This window comes from Phyllostomus discolor, chromosome 3 (assembly GCF_004126475.2).
Source record: "Phyllostomus discolor isolate MPI-MPIP mPhyDis1 chromosome 3, mPhyDis1.pri.v3, whole genome shotgun sequence".
Lineage (NCBI taxonomy): Eukaryota > Metazoa > Chordata > Mammalia > Chiroptera > Phyllostomidae > Phyllostomus > Phyllostomus discolor.
Genome location: NC_040905.2, coordinates 73,734,533 through 73,755,606, shown reverse-complemented (window position 1 = coordinate 73,755,606; position 21,074 = coordinate 73,734,533). Strand labels below are relative to the sequence as shown.

At 34.7% G+C, this 21,074-nt stretch overlaps 1 protein-coding gene across 1 annotated transcript in view; it reads left to right on the top strand.

Moving 5' to 3' along the window:
* Nucleotides 1-17,916, top strand: part of TMEM232 (transmembrane protein 232) — a 171,454-nt gene extending 153,538 nt beyond the window's left edge. Inside the window, exons 13-14 of the mRNA XM_036020644.1 lie at nucleotides 11,140-11,233; nucleotides 17,204-17,916. Of these exons, the coding sequence (XP_035876537.1) occupies nucleotides 11,140-11,233; nucleotides 17,204-17,407 (298 nt within the window). The 3' untranslated portion in view covers nucleotides 17,408-17,916. The remainder of the gene's footprint in view (nucleotides 1-11,139; nucleotides 11,234-17,203) is intronic.
* The last annotated feature ends 3,158 nt before the right edge of the window (nucleotides 17,917-21,074 follow it).

The following is a 21,074-nucleotide window of genomic DNA, read 5'->3' as shown; positions in this document are numbered from 1 at the left end:
ATCTTTCATAATGTCTTTCTTATTTTAAAACTTCTTTTACTATATATTGATCTTTTACCATGGCACTTTACATTTTCATACCATCCTTTGTCATCTCACACTTTTTCCCCTGTGACTATTCAACTCCTAGTGTATACGCTATTGAGCACCACATAGTTTTCTGTCCTTTCTTTCAGATTCTTGCAGTAAACAATTTATCAAACTTTATTTCTTCTGAATATATGAGATAATGTATCATTCTTCATGTCTTTCAATAATTTAGAAATTAGTTTGAAAGTTTTCTTCTATCTGCCATGGTACTCCCATGGAAGGGAGTTCCATGTATGACTGGTGTTTGCCAACAGACAGGATCTACACGTTGTCTTCAGGTCCTGCTCTACATGTTTGTGCACTAGTAGAAGCCCCTACTTTGGTCTAAAGCTGGGTAGCACACTGATAACTGAAGTGCCTAGGATGGTTTCAATCTATGATAGGTTTTTATCTAGGGTGGTTATGCTGAAATGCGAGGAAATATTTTTTATCTATTTGCCTGTATCTCACATCTCCAAACACTGCTATTATCCTCAGCCTGTTTGAAAAACAGAGCCCTTCTTATTTTTTCAAGATCTTCTTTCCTGCTGTAGAATTTCATTTGTGATAAGTAAACTCTCTAGGATGAAATGTAATCTCTGCCCATCAATTTTCTTCTATTTAATTTTTAAATTATTTTTATGACCTGCAGAAGCTAACTGTATATATAGGGGAACTGATACTGGGACATAAAAGTTAGCTTTCCAGGTGCTGCAGAAAAATCAGTGCTTGGATTTTTGGTTGGTAAAGGCCTTGGAAGTAGTTATAAAGAGAGGACTACCTGCTTTCAAATGAGCAACTTTCCCCCTACTTCTGTCTGAAGAGTGTTGTTGGATCCTTAATTCCACTTTGCAACCCAGTTACAATGACTCCTACATTACTAAATATTGCCACATAGTAAATTCAGATTCTGGATTGTGTCTCATTTTTTAGCATGCTCCATTGATCAAATCCCATTCAGGAACATAGTATACTAGACAAAGAGTGAAGGTATTAGTATGGGGATAGTGCAAGCCTAGCATAGTGTTATTTTAAAAGTATGAATAATTTTTAGAATTTAATTCTCAGCTATTATTAATAACAAAGTATTTATAGTATACCTCACAATCATGATAATATGCCAACATGCCAAGAAATTATAGTTTAGAAACTCTGGATTAAAGCACTGCAAGGATATTAATATTTTGACATTTTTAGCAGTTTAGCCTCAAGCTTAAAGTTTTGTACTATTCAATATTATATGCTCTAACCAGCAAGAGCTGAGTCATTTAGAAGCAGAAAAGACAGGGGAAAAAACATGGTCTTTTGTGTTTCTACATTTTCCCACCCCCAAATCTGTATAGTTGCTATGGCAATCAATTGCTTCTCCAGTAAAATAACTCCTCCAATCTTCAATACTCACTGCCAACACTCTGTTTCAATAACTCCTGAAATGGTCCTGAAACTTTTAAGTATTTCTTGTTCAATCTGCACAACTGTCAGGGTAATCATTTTGAAACAGAATACTTATCATACTGTTTTACTGCTTATAAGTCTTCAAAGACTGCAAGGATGTTGTATTGAATGAAGGAGAAGTCTTCATATGGAAGAGTCATATTCAGAGCCCTGAATTTCTGTCTCTGTTACTTCCCCTTTCCCCCTTCCCTCCTCTCCCTGGGTGGGGGTTAGAGTGACATACCCCAGGTCAGAGATTGTCTGACATCTCTTGGCATCAAGGCCTATAGATACTGATATTTGAGGGTTTCCCAAGAAAATGAATTCACTCCTGAGCAAGGCAGCCTCTAAGGTGACTTCTGATGATCCTTGCTTCCTTGTATTCATGCCCTTGTATACTCTCTTCTCTTTGAGCATGGGCTGGATTTAGTGGTTGACTTCTAATGAATTGAATATGGCAAAAGTGAGGGCATGCCTCTTTCAAGATTAAGTTACAGAGAGACCACGGCTTCTGTCTTTCAGACTCTCTCTCAGTCTCTTACTCTGAGGAAAATCAACTGCCATGTTGCTCAAGAAGAGGTTCTAATGCAAGAAAGTGATGTCACCAACCAACCACCAGCTAGGACTGAGTCTTGCCAATAATCCTGTAAATACGAGTGAGGGTAGCTTCTCCCCCTGTTAACTTTTGAGTTGTCTGCAGTCTGTCAATACCTCAATTTCAGCCTTGTGAGAGACCCTGGGCTAACAGCCAGGCCCAAATTTCTGGCCCTTCAAAAAAATGTCACATAATGAATGTTTGTTGTTTCAGCTGCTAATTAGGGGTATGTTGTTATGTAGTAAAATATAACTAATATAGTTACTACCCAATCACTTCATGATGAGGGTCATTGTTTAACAAGACCTGACAACCCACTGAGAGCGTTCCCTTGCCTTTTCACTATTATGACTTTAAACACAAATAACTGAGAGAAAGGGGCAGGGGGGAAGAATGGTGGCTCTGATCTTTTCCTTGAATATGATGATGGTTCTATGGGTATATATATATATACATATATAAACATACATATATGTCAAAATGTATCAAAGTATGTATTTTAAATATATGTAATTTATTGTGCTAATTGTACTTCAATAAATCTGTTAACATATGAATAAACATATAAGGTTCACCAAATATTTGAAAAAGAGTCCAACATAACAGAGAGGGACCCAAACAAATAAAATGTAAAAGTCACTAGAGAAAACTAAAACAGTTCAGGAGCAAAGAATAAAAGTTTTTAAAATCTATAATAATTATCTTCTGAGAAATAAATGAACATTGTTCATCCATGAAAAAAAGATGATACAAAAAATAGTGTAAGAAAGAAAGAGTTCTTATAAATTAAAAACATACTAGAAAATAAACTTTAACAGAAGGTTTTGAAGATAAAGTTAAAAAGATCTCTTCAAAAGTAGAATAGAGACAAAGAGGAGAAAAATGAGAACAAGAAAATAAGAAAATGAGAGACCCAGTTCCAGAGGTTTGGTATAAGAGATTTTAGTATAAAGTAAATTTTAGAGAGAAAATAAAAGAACAAAAACAATAAAGGGGACTCATTTATCAATGAAAAATTTTTTTAATTTGAAAAAACTAAAGATAAATTTATACATTTAAGAGGCCAAAATAGTACTTTAAGGCACTTTGTAGTAATTATCTACTGATATGTAATAAATGACTACAAAATGTGCCACCTAAAACTGCATGCATTTATCACCTCACATGCTCACTGATCCAGGAATGAGTTAGCTGATTCTCTATCTCAGACTCTCCCACAAGGCTGCACTGAAGGTGTTGGCCAAGACAAACTGGGGAAGACTCTACTTCTAAGATCACTCACAAATTATTGGCAGGATGGGATTCCTTGCAAGTTATCATACTTAGAATTCAACAGCTTGTTTACTGTGGGGTGTAGACACCATCCTTAGTCACTTACCTTGTTGGCCTCTCCAATATGGCAACTTAATATATCAAAGCACACTTACCAGGAAGGCAAAAAAGAGTTTGCTACCAAGAAAAAAGTCATACCTAATCATGGAAGTGATATCCCATTACCTTTGCTATATTCTGCTGGCTAGAACTAAGTCATTGGGGAAGCCTATTTTCAAGGAGAGAGAATTACACAGCAGTGTGAACACTAGGAGGTAGGGATTACTGGCACCCACCTTGGAAATTTGTCTACCACACACTTCTTTGTGAAAATGGAAAAACTAAGAAAAAAGTGATCTAAAACTTCTGGTGACAGAGATCATTAGCAATCATAAAACATTCCATGTTTTTCTTTATCTTTTTTCCAGAAGAGTTTCTTGTAGTTAGTAAGAATAATGGTTCTCCATTCACTTTTGGAGGAGTGATTTGGGCTCCTGGAAGACCTTGAAAATGTTAATAGACATTTTTGGCTTTCACACACAGGGTTGTTACATCCTCCTGGTGGGAAGAGTATGGAGATGTTGCTAAATAGCCTACAATGCACAGGACATATCCCTGCAAATATCAATATGGCCAAAGTTTAGAAACCCTGGGTTAGCATCATGCATCATATATTTTTTACCATGTACTAGGAGCAGAAGTGACATGATGCTTCCGTGTCAAGGCAGTTGGAACTAGTGTCTTTCCTCCTGAGTCATTATTCCTCTGTCAGTGAATTTGAAACAGTAACAGGTTGAGATGGTAGCATTATAAATAGAAAGGGCCTGAGTTCCAGATGGAGCAGAGCTCCTAATGAACTGCACCAGATTTTAATGAGCAAGAGATATACATTTGTTTTGTTGAAATTTCAGTATGTATCTTTTAAGAAAATTAGGAGTAAATATCCCAAATAATATAGCTGTAGAGAGAATAAACAGGTTACTACAAATGCTTGGAAATCAAGATGGCATCAGATGCCTCAAAAGCAGCATCAAAAACAAGAGGATGGTGCAACCTCAATAAAGTGATGGACAATAATATTCATTCTAAAACCACAAATATCCCTTGGTATTAAATATATTTTATCAACAGTGTTTGGAAAACATGTAAAACTATGTCATGTGAAAGTTTAACTGAATCAATTATTCTGTTCTTAATTTGTAGAACTCAAATAACAAATGATACCTAAATATTTTTCTGCCTCAATTTGTTAAATGTGAAGGTAGAATTAAGATATTTTGAAATTATTTACCTTCTATTTACCATATCTTAGGAAGCTTCTTAAGAATGTCTTTCTTCAAATGAGGGAATAAACCTAAAAGAAGGAACACAGTGGGTTCAGACAACAGTAGCACCAACAGTGGTAAGGAACATTCCCAGGATGACGGGCCTGGTGACAACCAGTTTCAAGTAGATAAAAAAGACACTTAAGCTCAACACATGCAAAACTGAAATTGTCACTTCTTTTCCATGCAGTCTCAAAGGGCTCTTTGATGCATGTACTCACTTAAGTTGTTTGTACACATTCACACTAACAATACTCCTCCTTCCCAATTTGTTTCAGAGGTGTTCCTAGAGCCATACCTCAGCTTGGAGCACAATATGTTTTCTCCTGCTTTATGAAACCATTTCTATTAGTTTCTATAAACTGCCTTTAAAGAAAATTAACATTCTTTTACTGTGTCTTTTGGCATCTTTCAGTCACAGCACAATTCTGTTGTGATAACCACACTGATTAGTATCTGAAATGAGGCTTATGAAAAGACCCCAGACTCTAATAGCTAAATTTTTTTTGAAGTGTGGATAAACTGAAATAGAAGATGAATCAGCAATGCTAGGGTGGCAGAGGACTATCCTTGGATCAGGACTTCAAAATTTCATGTCTAGAATGCAGGAAGAATTGTTTCAGTGGAACATGTCCACTGGAAATTTTGATTAAGTAGGTTGAAAATTTAAAATTTAAAAATCCTTGCCTTTGAGTTCCTTAGTTGCTTCTGAAAGGTCTAGTCAAGGTGAAAGTGACACCTGAAACTTTCTGGCAAGTACTGTATATGGAAACCATCAGATCAATAGTCTGGCTGGCAAGGAAAAGCAAGACTGAAACTATAGCAGCTGATGTCTGAGACAGAGCCCCTGGGATAAGATCACTGGGAATAAAAGCCAAGCACCCTGGAGCTTCCCTTGACTGGCAGCTCTTCGTGCCAAGCAGAAACAGGATCACTGCCCATGCTGTAGGTGTTGGAGGGATGAGAGCAGAACAATTTTTAACTCTCACTAAGCAGACCATATCCACAGAATGTTTTATAATGTAGAAACTACAAAACAAAGGCAATTAAATAGGTACCAAATATTTTAAATGTGAGATCAAATAATGGTAATAGTAATAGTCAAGAACAAGCTGTTTCTTTACTAGCCTACCCTTAAAAATATTCAAGAAGATTTATTTGGTGTTAGTTTTTTTAACTTTGAATTATCTTTCTAGCAAATAGCTGCACTTAAATCTTGTTTCTTACAGGAAGCTATAATCTTGAAGCTCTGTGATTTCAGAAAAACTATTCTGGTAAAAGAAAACAAAAATAGTATCCAAAGAAAAGACATGATTTTCTATTTGAACAAATCACCTTTACAAAATAGAAAATCAAAATTACTTCATTGAGATTAAAAATCTGTTATTTATGTATCCAGAAAATCATTTTTTAACCTCCCGATTTAAAGATACATGAAAGATTAAATCTTACTGGGTGAGGTTTTAAATGTGAAAGTTATGGTTAAATGGTGTCTCTAAAGATTTGAAAACTTTCAGTTTCCAGAATGATCTATGGTTCCTAAGAATAGTATATTAAAGAAGAATTAGGGAAAATGGTACTGAAGTATAATTGGATGGTAAACGTAAGATTAAATTTTGTGTGTGACTAAAGTTGTTATCAGCTTAAAATAGACTATTGTATCAATAGTATATTTATATAAGCCTCATAGTAACCATAAAGCAACAATCTAGAGTAAATACACAAAAAATTAAAAGAAGTGAGTCAAAACATACCAATATGGACAGTTATCAGTTCATGAAGGAAGAAAGGAACAAAGGGACTACAACCAGCTAGAAAACAACTAATAAGATGGCATCAGTATGTCTTTACCCATCAATAATTACTTTAAATGTAAATGGACTAAATTCTCCAACCTAAAGCTATAGAATGGTTGAATGCCCAGTCCTGGCTCGTGTGGATCAGTTGTTTGGAGTGTCATCCCATAGACCCCAGGGTCATGGGTTTGGCTCCCAGCCAGGGCACATGCTTGGGTTATAGGTTCAATCCCAGTCTGGGTATTTGTGAGAGGCAGCCAATCAATGTTTCTCTTTTACATCCATGTTTCTCTCCCTCTTTCTCTCCCTCTCTTCCCTTCTCTCTAAAAAATCAATAAGCATTTCCTTGGGTGAGGATTAAAAAAAAAAGACCCAACTCTATGCTGCCTATATGAGACCTCACTTCAATTCTAAGGACACACAAAGAGTCAAACTAAAGAGATGGAAAAATATGTTCCATGAAAGTGGAAACAAAGAGCAAAAATATACATACTTACCTTGGACAACACAGACTTTGACTCAAAAACTATCAAAAGATGAAGGTCATTATATACTGACAAAGGAGTTAATTCATTAAAAGGAAATAACAACTATATGAACCAAACACTGGAACACCAACCATATTAAGTAAATACTAACAGATCTGAGGGAAGAAATAAACAATATGACAATAATAATAGAGTCATCAATACCCCATTTTCAACAATAGATAGATTATCCAGACAAAAAAAGGAAACACTAGACTTGAATTATACTTTAAAGCAAATTGACCTAATAGACATAATATACATAACATTCGACCCCAAAGCAGCAGAACATACATTGTTCTTAAGTTCACATAGAACATTCCCCAGGATAGATCATATGTTAGATCGCAAAACAAGCCACAAATATGTGGAAATTAAACAACATTCTCCTGAACAACCAGTGAGTCAAAAAATCAAATGGAATATCAAAAAAATATTGACATAAATGAAAATGGGAAAACAACATACCAAAGTTTATGGGATACAGCAAAAGTAGTTCTAAAAAAGAAGTTTAGAGTGATAAATGCCTACATTAAGAATAAAAGAAATAACTCAACTAACTAAACTTTATGCTTCAAGGAATTATAAAGAATAAAAAATTCCTGGCTGGTGTAGCTTAGTGGATTGATCACATGCCTGTGAACCAAAGCATTGCTGGTTCAATTCCCAGTTAGGGCACATGCCTGAGTTGTAGGCCAAGTCCCTAGGCAGGGGTGCACAAGAGGCAACCACACATTGTGTTTCTCTCCCTCTCTTTCTCCTTCCCTTCTCCTCTCTCTGAAAATAAATAAATAAAATCTTTTTAGAAAAGAATAAAATGAGCCTCATATTAGCAAAAAGAAGGAAATAACAAAGATTAGAGCAGAAATAAGTAAAATAGACCAGAAAAAAGTAGAAAGGTTTGCTATAGCTAAGAGCTATTTTTTTTAAAAAAGATAAATTTGACAAACCTTTAGCTAGGCTTTCCAAGATAAAAAGAGAGAAGACTGAAATAAAGTAGGAGAAAAAGACATTACAATGGATACCACAGCATCATGAGACTACTATGAACAAGTGTAAGCCAACAAAATGAATAAAGTGAAAGAAATTAATAAATTCCTTGGACCATACCACCTCCAAAGATGGAATCATGAAGAAACAGAAAAATTGCACATACCTATAAAAAGTATGGAGATTGAATCAGTAATCAAAAATCTCCCAACAAAGACAATCTTCACTGGTTAATTCTCTCAAACATTTAAAGGAGAATTAATGCCAGTCTTTCTCAAACTGTTCCAAAAAATCAAAGAGGAGAGAACACTCCCAACACATTTTATAATGCCAGCATTCTCCTGATACCAAAACCAGACAAAGATATTACAAGAAAGGTAAAGGCCAATTACGCTGATGAATATACATGAAAAATCCTCAACAAACCACTACAAAGCAAGTTCAACAAGATCATACAGCATAATTAAGTGGTACTTATCCCTAGGATGCAAGGATGGTTTACATACATAACTAAATAAATGTAATACATCACATTATTAGAATGAAAAATTTTATATCGTATAATCATCTCAATATATGCAGAATAAGCATTTTACAACATTTAAATTTTTATTCTTTCATCATAAAAGCTCTCCACAAATTGGGTATAGAAGGAATGTACCTCAACAAAACACAAGTCATAAATGACAAGTCCACAGTTAACATACTCAATGGTGAAATGTTGTTAGTTTTTCTCTCTAATATTATAAATAAGACAAAAATTGCCTATTCTTGCAACTTGTATTCCTCATAGTACTGGAAGTCCTAATCAGAGCAATTAGGAAAGAAAAAGAAATAAGAAGTATCCAAGTAAAAAGAACTTAAAGAAAAACTTAAATTGTCTCTGAATTTTTTTATAATGATAGTAATAAGAATAATGCAGGTGAAACTTATTTAGTATTTGCTCAATCAAACATACTTTACATATTATTCCTTTTTAATATTTATAAATATGAAACAAGGCAGGTGCTATTTTTTAACATTAGGAATGAAAACACTGAGGCACAGAGGGGTTAAGTAATACTAGGTGATAGAACCAAAATGTGCTGCAAGATCTGAGTACAGATCCCACATGCTTAACCATTTTACTATATTTTTTCTGTTTATATCATTGAATGTTTGTCTCTCTGATGTCTCAGGTTGTCTTGTGTTATAGTTATCTATGAATCATTCATTTTTAGTACAAACTATTCAACTGAAATAACTAGAAATCATAGATATACAAGTGTATCCATCTAATTTTTCCATTTTAAAGGTTTTCTAACATATTGTTTTGCATCTCTTTAAACTTTTATAATTCAAGAAGAAACTTGAGGCAAGTTACCTGAATACTTTTAACACTGAAATAATTTTAATATTCTGTTTTATTCCTTTTCACAGCAGTTAGCACATTCCTTTGAATACCAGAAGTGCAAAACTTTGTTAAATAAATATAGTTAATCTGTGTTGGCCAGATGTCCCAGAATTCTCTAGCATTCTAAAATCATATTTTCATTTAATATTTACATAGAATAGCTGGAGTCCCTATTTTATGTATTGTGGAAAGCTCATTGGTCTCTGCTCCACAATACTTCTGAATCTTATGGGTTGGGAGAGGGCTCCATATATTATTTTCTTGTCGTCAGACATTTCAGTTGGACTCCTGCTATTAGCTCCCCTCTATGACTTGTCTTCTGAGATTGCCATTCTGAGCATTGTCTGCTAAGATAAGTGTGTTTTGTGGGAGTCTTATTGATGGCACAGCTTTCATTTATTCATTTCATAATTCACTAAACATGCAAATATCATTGAGTGTCTAATGGTACTATGTTGGGCACTGATGAGACAATGATAAGTAAACCAAGTCTCCACAGTCATGTAGCTCATATTCTAGCAAGGCATAAAACACAGGTACACAGATAAATGTAAAGTTACAACTGAGATAAGTGTGATGGAGGAGAGGCCCACAGTGGACTGAGAGCTATGTAGACTTGAACTGAGAGTTGAAGGGTAGGAAGACTTTAACCAGCCCTGTGGCAGAGATGAAGTGGGGACAGCGGGTAAAGCATGGTGGATGTAGAGATTCCTAAAAGGAGGACTAAGTCCAGGTGAGAGATGGTGGTCCAAATTAGGGAAATGACGGTGGAGATGAAGATAAAGATTTGAGAAGCATCTAGTATAGCATAAAGCAAGAGGACCTGGTGATAAGAGAAAAACACAAGGTATCAAAAATACAGTTCCCTATAGGCAGAAACTTAAAAATGCATGTAGACATACATTTCAGTCATACAAATTTATCAGACTTTTTTGAATTTGGAAAATTCTCACCAGTTATGTTGCTCCTTAGGTTCCTTCCTAACAGCTTTCCCTTTAAACCAAATTTCTCTCCTTTGAAATCATATTCTTTACCACTATATATTTTGTTGCTTTACCTATTTCTGGACTCATGGTAATTACTTCATAATAACTTTAGTAATACAATTATTATGTGAGCAGTTTAACACTAAATCTCCAATAGTTTAGTACCTGTTTCACACTGCCAACACTTCCATTGAGCTGTTGCTAAGCTGTCTGTCACAGTGCCACCCTTAGTGATACAAAGAGCTTGGAGAAGTACTGAAGTCACAGCAGTTTTTTTGTTTTGTAAATATATCTTAGATCAAATTTTAGACTTCTACCAGAACTTCCAGGGTCATGGGGTTACGTATAGTGATGCACACTTTCGTCTCCCCATCGGGCATATTCAGCTTCAAGTTTCCTTAAGCCCTTATCATATCCTTACATATCATTTGCTACTGACCAGCTATGGTATTTACATCTCCTAGGAGAAATTGACTTTTAATTATTTTCTAGTTCTCATTCTATGTGTCATGGCCTTCCCTCCAAAATGTCAGTTTTAGTAACCCAATGGCTTACCAGAACAAAGAGCTATAGTAGTTATATAGGGTAAGTACTTTATGTTAATGGTATAGAATCAACATGCTTAAGAATGAATTATGACTTTCAAAGCTATATATTCCTAGGAGGAGGAATATGTATACCTAATATTGTATCTGTTTTATGCTCTTTTGAAGGAAACATCCTTCTGTATCAGAACTCCCCATGTTTCCATATCCAGATTTTTTCACCAAGAGTGATGAAGAATTGACAAGAATCATTGACCGTCATGTAAGATTGACTTTCTTAAATTACTAGCAAAAGCTTTGTTTTTAAAAGTATTTTGAATTAGAATGTGTAGTTCTGAGACTTTAATATTGACAAATGGAACTTAAAAGTAGAGCCATGATTTGGCATTGCTAAACTTAACTGTATCTCACCGGATTGTCTATACATATCAGTGCTTTCATTGGGTTACAGAAAATTTGGCATCTGTCATTTTGAAATACTAGTTTTATTCTGTTTCTTGAATTAGTACTGATTTTTTTTTACAAGAATCTGATATTGAAACTGAACACTGTTTTCTTCTATGGTGTAGTTTTAACAATGGAACAAAAATCTTTTGACTCAAAAAAATCTTTGGATTCAATTTTCAGTGACCATTCTTTACCCTTGAAATATTAGAAAGACTTTAATCATTTTGTTCCTGGTATGAGCTTAAAAAGCTGTGGAAATACAAGACTATTCACTTAAGACACTTTAAGCCACTGAGCTATATTTTAGGGGATGATTTCTTGCCAAATCATTTTATGGCCATTTCTTTTCAGGAGCAGAGCTGGAATAGGGGAGAAAATACTCATTTTTTTTCCTTTGAGTACAATCTGGATTCAGTAAGATATAGGATGTGTTTAAGTTAATTTTATATCCAGTAGTTTAATATTATCTGTCAGATTTTATTTATATTTCCATGATTAATTATTCTTTGTATTTTTATTTTATTTAATTTATTGGGTAATTAATAAAATTACATAGGTTTCAAGTGCACAATTCTATAGCACATTATCTTTACATTGTATTGTGTGTTCACCACCCCAAGTCAAGTCTCCTTCCATCACTCCAACTTTCCCCTTTCACTCTAACATTTGCCATACTATTGTTTGTGTTCATTAGTCTTTTTTCTCCTGTGCTTAAGCCCATCACTGTTCTCACACAGCCCCCAACTCCTACCCCTTTGACAACCATCAGTCTGTACTCTGTGTCCATGAGCCTGTTTCTATTGTTATTTTTTATTAGATTACACATATAAGTGAAGTCATATGATACTTGTCTTTCTCTGACTCACTTATTTCTCATAGCATAGCACTCTCAAGGTCCTTTTATGTTGTCACAGAAGGTAAGATTTCCTTCTTTTTTATGACTGACTAGTATTCCATTGTGTAAATGTATCACAGATTTTTATCCACACATCTACTGATGGGCAATTGGGCTGCTTCCAGATCTTGGCTATTGTAAATGATGTTGCAGTGAACTTAGGGGTGCATAGATTCTTTTGAATTAGTGTTTTGGGTTTCTTCAGTGGAATCAATGGATCTAAAGGCAGTTTTATTTTCAAATTTTTGAGCTTCCCACATGCTATACCAATCTGCATTCCCACCAACAGTGCACTAGGGTTCCCTTTTCTCCATGTCCTTGCCAACATTCATTTGTTGATTATTTATGATAGCCATTCTGACACGAGTGAGGTGATATCAGATTGTGGTTTTAATTTTCATTTCTCTGATGATTAGTGATGTTGACAATCTTTTCATATGGTTATTGGCCATGTGTATGTCCTCTTCAGAGATGTGTCTATTCAGATTTGCCCACTTTTTAATTGGATCATTTGTTGTTTTGGAGTTGAGTTTCATAAATTCTTTATAATTTTGTATATTAACCCCCTATTAGATGTATCATTGACAAGAACATTCTTCCATTCACTGGGTTGTCTTAGCATCTTGTTGATGGTTTCCTTTGCTGTGCAAAAACTTTTTAGTTTAATGTAATACTATTTGTTTATTTTTCTTCTGTTCCCTTATCCAAGGAGATACATCAGAAAAAAAAAACATAGCTATAAGAAATGTCTGAGATTTTACTGCCTATGTTTTCTTCTAAGATTTTTATGATTTTGAGTCTAACATTTAGGTATTTATTTTATCATAAGTTTATTCTTGTATATGGTGTTAAGAAAGTGGTCTAGTTTCACTTCTTTGCACTATCTGTCCAGTTTTCCAACACCATTTATTGAATAGGCTATTTTTACTCCATGGTATGTTTTTGCTTCCTTTCTCAAATATTAATTGACCATAAAGGTTTCAATTTAGTTCTGGGCTCTCTATTCTGTTTCATTCATCTATATGTCTGTTTTTATGCCCATACCATGCTGTTTTAATTACTCTTATAGTGTAGTTTGATATCAGGTAGTATGATTCCTCCAATTTTGTCCTCCTTTCTCAAGATTACTATTGCTCTTTGGGGTTTTTTGTGGTTCCATATTAATGCTTGGAATATTTGTTCTATTTTTGTGAATACACCATTGGTATCTTGATAGGAATTGCATTGAATCTAAGATTGCTTTGGTAGTGTGGATATTTTAATGATGTTGATTCTTCCTACCCATGAACATGATATATGCTTCCACTTACTTGTATCTTCTTCAGCCTCTTTCTTCATTCCCTTATAATTTTATGAGTATAGGATGTCCGTGTTTAAATTTATTCCTAAGCATTTTTATACAATTATAAATAGGACTGTTTTATTGCTTTCCTTTTCTGATAGTTTATTATTGGTGCATAAAAATGACACTAATTTCTGGATATTTATTTCGTATTCTACTTTACTGAATTCCTTCATCAATTTTAGTATTTTTAAAATTTGATATTGTTATTCTATTACAGTTGTCCCATTTTTCCCCCTTTTCCCTCCTCTACCCAGCCCTCCCACCTGCTGCCACAGTCAATCCCCATACTGCTGTCCATGTCTGTGGGTCATTATACATGTTTTTTGACTAGTCCCTTCTCCTTCTTTCAACCATTATCTCCCTCCCCTCTCCCTTCTGGTCACTGTCAATCTGTGCCATGTTTACATGCCCCTGGTTCTATTTTGCTTGTTAGTTTGTTTTTGTTCATTAGGTTCCTCTTATAGGTGAGATTATAGACCATTTGTCTTTTACCCACTGGCTTATTTCACTTAGCATAATGCTCTCCAATTCCATCCATGATATCAAAAAGGTAGGAGTTTCTTCTTTCTTTTTGCTGTGTAGTATTCCAAAATCTTTGGGGTTCTCTCATGATCATTTTTTTTATCTATGTAATTAGTGATCTTTTGAGAAATAATAAAAGATTATTTCATTTATTGATCCCATTGAATTGTAATTTATTATGTAGCTAATATTTAAGCCACTCTAGCAATAGTTACAAGTATTAGGATCTGGAGGCTGAATGAGAGAGACATGGAAACAAAAAATAGGAGCTGTAATATGGTATTTTAATTCAGTAATGGTTTTGCTAAACCAATATACCACATTAACAGAGTATTATAAGAATTCTTGATGGTTCATAAATTACAGCATCCATATTTTACCCTTCGCTCAACAAAATTTTCTAGGACAGGTTATAAGAGCTAGCCAATTATCAACAAGTATGTACATATATAGTTTAGAGTTAATAATACAACAAAAATATTTTGATTTTTTGGTGACTATTCTGTACCCTTAACAGATTAGAAAGTCTTTCTAATCTGTTAAGAGGGTTAAATCTGTAGGATTGACAAGAAACAAAAACACAGCTACAGGTTTAATCGTCCCACTAAGTCAACTGAATTTTACTGAGTGGTCATAATAAGCAAAGAGTAAGGCAGACACCTAATTGTTTAGCAGACATTAAGATACTGCTGCCATCCCAAAGCATGATGATTGAGTCCCTGAGTAAATGGGTTGAATAAAGCAGTAAAAATGCTGCTTCTATTTTTTCATCAATTTTAAGCAAATCTGCATCCTCCTTACTGTCATGTCAGTGATAATACTGGAAGATAAAAGTAAAGACAAGACAACTGTTTATCCAAGTAGAATTTATTAAGGTCAACAGAGACAAAGATGTGAAAGAAAAGTGTACATTTTTTTCTGGGCTAACAAAATGAAAGATTATAATATTATGGTGAATTCCAGCATTGCCAAGTCTAACAAGGGGGGAGAGGAGGAGGAGCAGCCTCCTAGACATTAGTGATATGCCACATTCCTGTTTTTATGCATGCTGTTTGAGAAACCCAAGCATTCTATTTCATTGAGAGTTCTTCAGAATTGATTTGTTGATTTTTCATAATGTAGAGATCAAAGTCATGAGGTACATTGAAATCTCTCATGTAAGTAGATTAGTTACCTTTGTTTATAGATACTGTCTTATTTCACCAACTACTACTTTTATGCTATAACATAGAAGTGGTAGTCTTGTGAAACAATTTTATGACTTAGTTTATTATATGAGAAATAATTATGTCACAGATATCATAGAATTTGTAGGAAAAAAACCCAAGCATGAATTTGAGCCTGTGCCTGAATGTTGATGATGTTTTCCTTCAATTTTCTGGATATGTTATGCAAAAATGGTTTCTAGGAAATGAAAGTAGATGACTAATAACTATATATAGGAATAGTCTCAAGATAAGTGCAAGTAATATTTTTATTTCTTATGCCTTAAAATTTTAATTGGAATTTAAAAAGTAGATATGATTTTATTATGCTTTTTAAAAATATTTACTCTGAGTATGTTGATTTTTTAAAATTTTATTGCTTTCTGAAGGCTAAGTGATGTTACAGATTTTGAGGTTTGATCTTGCTTATTTATATTTATGTACCCCAGATGACAAATAATAGTTATAATTCACAGTACCGATATATAGTAATTTATAAGTTAATTGATAAAATTGCGTATTTATTCTTACATGTTTAAACTTCAGTCACCTTCCAAGTACTCTTCATTTGATGCAATACACTTAGGGAGCCATTTTTTTCTACTGCTCAAAACAGTTTTTGAACTTGTTGATTTTGATGCTTTCTTGTGCTTCTGCTGTTTTTTGTTTCACTTCTGCCACATCAGCAAAATATCTCCCTTTGAGGACTTTTTTCATCTGGGAAAACAAAAAAAGTCGCTTGGGGTGAGATCAGATGAATAGGGAGGGTGGGTCACAGCGGGTAGAGGTCATGCCATTTGGGGACAATTGCTGAACATTCATCATGGTGTGGGCAGGTGTGCTTGTAAATGGCCCATCATGAAATTGGCAAACACATTGAAAAGGTCTTAAAAAAATTAACTGAAGCTGAACGCAGCCTCTCACAACTCCAACTGGTACACTGATAAAGATAGGTTCCTAGACCACTCACCTAGCAGGGGAAACCTGCACTACAAGAGGCCTGCCTTCCAGAAGATAATTCCATTTTAGGGGAGTATCCTCCCTCATATGCATGAGTGAAAGATGAAACAAGCAATGTAGATAGTATTGTTAGGAATTTCTGCATTTCATGCTAGGAGTCATTCTGCCTTGAACTTTTTACCCAGGCTAAAGAGTGTTTACCACCTCTTTTTACCTTTTCCTTTATGAAAGATACTAGAAGGGAAAAAAGTTCCTCCGGATGATGTATGGTTGAAGGGACATTGCTACTTCTAACTTCTTGTTCCTTGGGCCCTTGCCTCCAGATGTGCTGTTACTGCCACGACTTAACATACTCAATTACAATGAATCTCTTAGATATTTTTAGGGGGCTGCTGAAAAATCAGCATTTATCATCTGGGTAATTTCATTTTTGACCTCAAATGTACCAGTAATAATATCACAATTTCTGCTTTTTGCTTTAATTTGTTTTTTTGTTTGTTTGTTTGTTTGGCTTTGGCTTGATTTTTATTTCATAATTCCATGATCTCATGTAAATAGCAATTTTATGAAGAAAGGAAATTCACTTGCTATACAGAAATATAAACTTTATTATCTCTTCTTTTGAATGATTTATAATTATTTAAAATGTTAAGAGGGAATTCTGGGTTTTATTTGTGGGAAGGTACACTTTCTGATAGATAAGTTATATATTTTCCAGTATGACAGAATATAAATTCCTGAAAAACATCTTTGAGAAAAACTAAGATGATAATTGAATATGAGTATTTGCATTTAAGAAGTTAAATTGTTTTTTTCTATGCAAAATCATACATAAATGACACCTTTTCTCTGTAACAGTGGCAGAAAGAGCTAAAGATCCGAGAGGAAGAAGATGCAATATGTAAAGCCAAAGAAAGGGAAGATAAAGAGTTAGAGGAAAAAAATCACTTCACGGAAATTATGAAGAGGAGAGAAGAGAAACTACACAAGAAAACCAAACCCTATGAGCTTCCTACTAGGACTGAAGTAATTGCATTAGAAAAGAAAATGACCCAAAATTGAGAGCCATATGCCAGAAATTCATTGCATGACAAAGACCAAGATAGCTACATGTTAGGAAAAATGTCCTCTAATTAACAGGAAGTCATCTCTTTGAAAGGAATTGTTATCCTGGTAGAGCCTCTGTTATAGTCATATCTTAGTCCTCAATTAACAATTAGCTCTTACTCATATTTGAATGAAGTGATTTTACCAATTAAAGATTTTTAAGGATACAGCTAGACTTTTCATAATTTACTCTTATCTTGTGATCATACAGCACACTTAGTCAATGATTCCTAAGGTATTGATATTCATTGGACAGTTAGTTCAATGGAAATGAATTGCAAATTTTTATTGAGTCACATATAAGATTTCTGGAAAACAGAATGAGCATTAACTGATACTCTTATAATAATTATTATACAAATAAAAGAAGTAAGGAACCTGCTTGGATTTATATTTCATAGCCAATCTGTGCCAAATCAAACCATATGTCAGAAGCTGTAATTTGATAAGTTACTGTTTGTAAACAAATCTGGATGGGCCGGTCATCTCAAAATGAGTTGGTCTTCAGCATATACCACAGGAGACTCTTAAGAGAGTGGTTTTGCTTTGTCAAGTTTATGAGAATGGATTTGGATGGCCCTAGAAGGTACAGATGCACTTACAAATAATCTAATCAGGATTCATCTTTAAAATGTCAGTTCACTTCATTTGATGCTCTCAACCTAGGGGTCAGAGTAGTAGGGTGAGGCTCCTGTGATGTCTTACAGTCTTCTTCTGAAAAACACATTTAATAACCACACCTCAATTTTGCATAGGTGACTTGGTGAAACTCAAGAGACAGGTACTTTATTGGAGATGGCAAACTCACTTAACTACCAGGTCAGGAAGGTAACATAAATTAGTGCCGGAGACTTTGGAAAACCTACTCTATCCAAAGAAAGTTCCCATCACTTGGCTGAATGCTGCAGTGCAGGTCCATTATTGTGGGATCATTCGGTCTTCCAAGAACACCTCAAATGAGGTTATCTTTAAAATAAAAGTTGTTAAATTTCAAAATGTTGGCAACCAGCTATTAAAAAACTCACATAATTTGGGGTTAAATTTGAAACATGAACCACAGGTTTTGAGTTGTATTATATGAATTCAAACTATCATTTTTTTTAAATTTAAGATAATAGCAATATATGGTAGAAATGGGGGGTGTCCCTATTTTGCTTCCCAAAAGAGGTGATTCAGATTTATATTGTTCCTCCCTAATCATTTGTTTCATTCTCATTCTTGTCTCCACAATATGTAAGTTCTCAGACATAATGTCTTCTAATGTACCTGTCCAAATACCTTCATCATTTTTTGCTTTCTTTGCATGTAAAAAGAAATCTCTTCTACAGAAGGTCAGCAGTTCCTTTTCTGTGAATTTTATCCCTTCCAAAATCTTGCTCCAGTAAGTGATCACTGTTGCCCCTGACATCACTCACTTCTCACCATATAGGTCTTGATTTTCTACCATCCTTCCATCTAAAGTACTCTCTCCTTAAGGCCCACAATGAGATGTCTTACCAAACTCTGACTTCTTTTTTAAGAAAAAATCCTTCTATTTGGTTGTAAGAAATGGAACCACTGGACTATAAGTCATGAGAAAGGGTTCTGGAGATCGAAGAACTTCAACAAATCCTGCTGTTTCAGAACCATCTTTCAGAAATCTGGTACATCCGATCTTGAAACCTCTCTGATGTTCTGAGGGACGGACTAGTCTGCTTCAAGGCCTCTCCATAGCAGACTTGGGTTATGTTTTTTCCTGTTCTGCTTAATCTCTTCTCACTTACTCACCTGCTTTCTAACTTCCATGATTTTCTCAGTATTTTCAGTGTGCTGTCATTGTCTTTCCTTCTTATGAATTTATGCCATTTTTAATAATCTTTTGATATCATAGTAGTGGAGATTTGGAAGGAAGCTAACAAAAAGAATATACATATAAATAGGCATATATAGGTATATATTAAAAATATATGTATATAAAAGTATAAGAATTCTAATTAATCAATTCTATAGACACATAATAGATAACTTTATTCCTAAATTATTCTCTAAAATTATTTATTAAGTAGTTATTTAAAATTCTTAAAATTTGGCAACACACATCTCATTGTTTTCCTCCTATGTCTTGGAATGTTTAGCAACAACTAGGGCTTAGAGATCTGTGTTCACATTCTGCTTTTGCCTCCTGTTAGCTTGAAACATTGGGCAAGTTACTGAACCCATCTGAGCTTCAGCCTACTTCCTTATAAAATGGGTACAATATATGTAAATAGTGATGTCAGTCAGAAGCTAATCAGGAAAATGGAAATATGACAGTCATTTAAACAAAGAATTCAGTGTAAGGAATTGTTTTAAAAGGAATTAGGGAACTGAGGAGATGAAAAGGAAACAAAGAACTAACACAGAAAACCCTCAGTGCAGGAAACTGCTATCACCTGTAGGTGCAGGGGTGGGAGAGGAAAGGGTTGGATTACTTTAGAATCTGGAAGCCTGCAAGGGCCACCACATGCAGGGGGATTCAGCCCTCTGCATGGGAGGCATTACCCAGCTGAGTCCTTTGAGGCACAATAAAAAGCTGTTTTGGGATCCCAGAAAAAAAGGAACTGGAACAAATTGGCTATTGCAGAAACCACGCTGCCAGGAAGAGCAAGAAACAGGAAGAATCAAGTTCCCGCTCCCAGTCCTGGAATGCTTCCAGCAGTGCTCCTGTCCCTGCACCACAAAGCAGAACAAGGAAGGGTGGCTTTGGTGCTGAAAGACCCTGGTTAAATAACTGTGGAAAACGTGAGGCTCAATGCCTAGGACATATTAGACCATGCAATAAAATTTAATTTGCCTGTTGTTTCTCTGCATTTTAGGCCCTCCTTTCTGCTTTTTATACAGGCTTTCCTGGGCAGGGGGCGTAGGGGGGCGGGATTGGAAAAAATCATCACTTTTTAAGTTAATGTAAAAATGTAAATGGCTTAAAAAGAAACTTTTACTAAAATTTGTCTTTATAACAGAGGTTAACCTTTAATTCTTCCAATAAGTACTTAACACAAATTCAACTGAAACTCTGTTCTTTGTAATGTACTTTTAGTATAACTTTGCCTCAAAATTCACAAAGGTCTCTATGAGCCTCAAGCTGGGGTGGGTACCAGATAGAGTCTTTAAACTACTTTCTTGTTGCTCAGCTTCTGGTTTCTCAGCCTTAGCTATTTATTTTCCCAGACCTCCCACTTGAACTTGGTTACAGGGAAGAGGAGGAGGAGATGGAGAAAGATACCGCATGTCTATTCATCCTCTGCAGCTATCTCAGGCCTGAATTCCTCTCTATCTGGAACTTGTTTCTAGGCCACTTTACACTCCCTTTACTTTCATTTTAAAGAACAAACCTAGGTCTTCCTACATTCATTCATCATAAATTCTCTATAGATTTATTTTAGCATCCACCAAAGCAAATTCTTTTTTTTGTACAAACTATATCACAGACCTTTTACCTTTTTGAGAAGAAAGCATTTGTAAGAATTTTAACTAGTTTCACTAGGTATTGGAAGTTAAAAGACATACTAGGTGACAAAAGGGAGAAAAGATACATTGTACATTCTGAGTAACTGAAATATGAAAGTAAACATTTTTTTCTAGCACAATTTTAAGAAGAGAGATG